The sequence below is a fragment of the Curcuma longa genome, chromosome 10 (assembly GCF_044706935.1).
Source record: "Curcuma longa cultivar G26 ecotype Majalengka, Jawa Barat chromosome 10, ITB_CL_G26_1.1, whole genome shotgun sequence".
NCBI classification, from domain to species: domain Eukaryota; kingdom Viridiplantae; phylum Streptophyta; class Magnoliopsida; order Zingiberales; family Zingiberaceae; genus Curcuma; species Curcuma longa.
The window spans coordinates 12,352,552-12,355,103 of NC_133870.1; the positions used below are offsets into that span (position 1 = coordinate 12,352,552).

A 2,552-nucleotide genomic window follows, 5' to 3' on the forward strand; every position below is an offset into this window, starting at 1 on the left:
TCATATGCACACAAAAATATGTGTGTTCAGTGCCAAGTCACATCGCCTGCCAAACTTGTCCCGATGTTGTCATTGTTGTGGCATGTCATCTGTGCAATTTTGTCCAAATGTGTTCATTGTTAGGTCATGTCATATGCACACAAAAATATGTGTGTTCAGTGCCAAGTCACATCGCCTGCCAAACTTGTCCCGATGTTGTCATTGTTGTGGCATGTCATCTGTGCAATTTTGTCCAAATGTGTTCATTGTTAGGTCACGTCATATGTGGAAAAAAATAAAGATATAACTTACATTATAAATATATACTCCATAAGCAACATATACCTCATTCATTCAATTATCTCAAAAAATGGATGCCACCAATGAAGGTTCATCAAACTTATCATCTTCAAGCTCTGATGATGATGCGGAAATGTTTGCTGCAACGCAGTTTGGTGCAACGCAACAACTGATCTCTCAGGTGATTTCTACCAATAGTCAAATTATCTTGAATTATCTCAACGAAGAAAACAGTCAACGCATGCATCAAGGCTCAATTCCTGGTCACAACGTGATCAATCGTAATCGTGAAGCTGCTGATCGTAATCTATTCAATGATTATTTCGCCGAAAATGCCTTGTATAATGATGCAATGTTTCGAAGAAGATTCCGAATGGGGCGAAATTTATTTATGCGTATTTATGATGCCATTAGTAATCATGACAGCTATTTTATACAGAAAAGAGATGGACTTGGAAGACTAGGTTTATCCGGCTTACAAAAAGTAACAGTTGCATTTCGGATATTGGCGTATGGTCTACCAGCAGATGCTACCGATGAGTACATTAAAATAGGAGAATCGACTGCCATTGAAAGTGTGAAACGATTTTGTCGTGCAGTTGTTGAAGTTTTTGGAGGGCAGTACTTACGATCTCCAAATGCTCAAGATGTTGCAAGGCTACTCCAGATTGGTGAGCAACGTGGTTTTCCAGGTATGTTAGGTAGCCTAGATTGCATGCATTGGAGGTGGAAAAATTGTCCAACAGCATGGGCAGGACAATATTCTGGTCGTAGTGGAAAACCAACAATTATTCTGGAAGCAGTAGCTGATTATGATCTATGGATTTGGCATGCGTATTTTGGGTTTCCTGGATCGAACAATGATATTAATGTGCTTGAGTCTTCTCATATTTTTGCTAATCTTGCTGAAGGTATTACTGTTCCTGCTCATTACGTCATTCAAGGAAAAGAGTATAATATGGGTTATTATTTAGCTGATGGTATATATCCCAAATGGTCAACACTGGTTCAAACGATTCATGATCCACGAGGTAGAAAGAATCAATTATTTGCAATGAAGCAAGAAGCATGTAGAAAGGATGTTGAGCGAGCATTTGGCGTGCTCCAATCACGCTTTGCAATTATTGCAGGACCTTCACGTTTTTGGCAGAAAAATATTTTACATGATATAATGACATCATGTATTATTATGCATAATATGATAATTGAAGATGAACGTGATTTAAATGCACCAATTGTGGAACACTTCGAGGTGTCAACTCCAGATGTTGAGGCAGCAGTAGATGATCGTACTCGGTTTGAAGATTTTTTAGCTCGATACAGACAAATCAAAGACAAAGAAGCTCATATTGCTCTGCGAAATGCATTAATTGATCATATATGGGAACAGTATAGTAATTCTGAATGTTAAATTCCCATAATATTGTATTTTTAATTAAGTGTCATTGTCTGTTTTATATTAATAATATATTTTATCCTAATTGTGTGTGATTTTGTAATATTTTAAAAATATATTTATATCTGAATAATTATGTAATAAATATTAAAAATAAAAAATCATAATAATTATAAATTTTAAAAATTAACTTATTAAATATAAATGAAATATTAATTTTAAATATAATAATTATCATAAATTAATTATTAAATTAAAATGTATATCGATAATTAATTATGAATAAATGAATAAGAAAAAATAAAATATTCTAAAGAATATTCTTTTTTGGTGTAAAATGGTGTGAGTGGGTTGGAGTGGAAATAGTGTTTGGTGTTGAAATTACACCATTTTAGTGTGAAAATGACACCAAATTTGGTGATGTGGGTTGGAGGGTCTAAATAGAAATATGAGAATTATTTTACAACTTTTTTTTTATTTCAGTGAAGCACATAGGGACGTGGATTTTAATATTTTATGATGATAATCATATAAGACTCAAAGTTATTACATTCACTCTATCATAGAAAAAAATTCTAACTTATCTAATGTCAATCATTGCAATAGAATAAATATTTAATTTTAGAGATAATATATTAAATGAAAGGCAATTTACTTTGTCTTTTAATTTTTTGGAAGCATAAACATTACTTGATGATTGAACAAAGCTAAATAAAATACAAGGAATACATCTTTCAAAAGACGAGGTAGAAGATTTTGATATAGAATGAACTATTACTATGGGAACAAGAAATAAAAATGAATAATCACATCATTTCCTAAGGAAATAAAAGTAAAAAAAGCAAGTGAACTATATGAACATTAATTCCTCTATACT

The 2,552-nt window shown here is 32.4% G+C and overlaps 1 protein-coding gene across 1 annotated transcript; it reads left to right on the plus strand.

Moving 5' to 3' along the window:
• The first annotated feature begins 349 nt into the window (after positions 1–349).
• LOC141835648 (uncharacterized) lies at positions 350–1,690 on the plus strand. The gene is made up of 2 exons (XM_074723021.1): positions 350–969; positions 1,183–1,690. Exons 1-2 carry the CDS (start codon positions 350–352, stop codon positions 1,688–1,690), a joined length of 1,128 nt encoding a protein of 375 aa, XP_074579122.1.
• Positions 1,691–2,552: the final 862 nt, after the last annotated feature.

Coding starts and splice junctions, on each gene's coding strand:
- LOC141835648 (XM_074723021.1), top strand. CDS start 350: ATGGATGCCACCAATGAAGGTTCATCAAACTTATCATCTTCAAGCTCT. Junction 970..1,182: donor GGTGAGCAACGTGGTTTTCC/AGGTATGTTAGG, acceptor TTTTGCTAATCT/TGCTGAAGGTATTACTGTTC.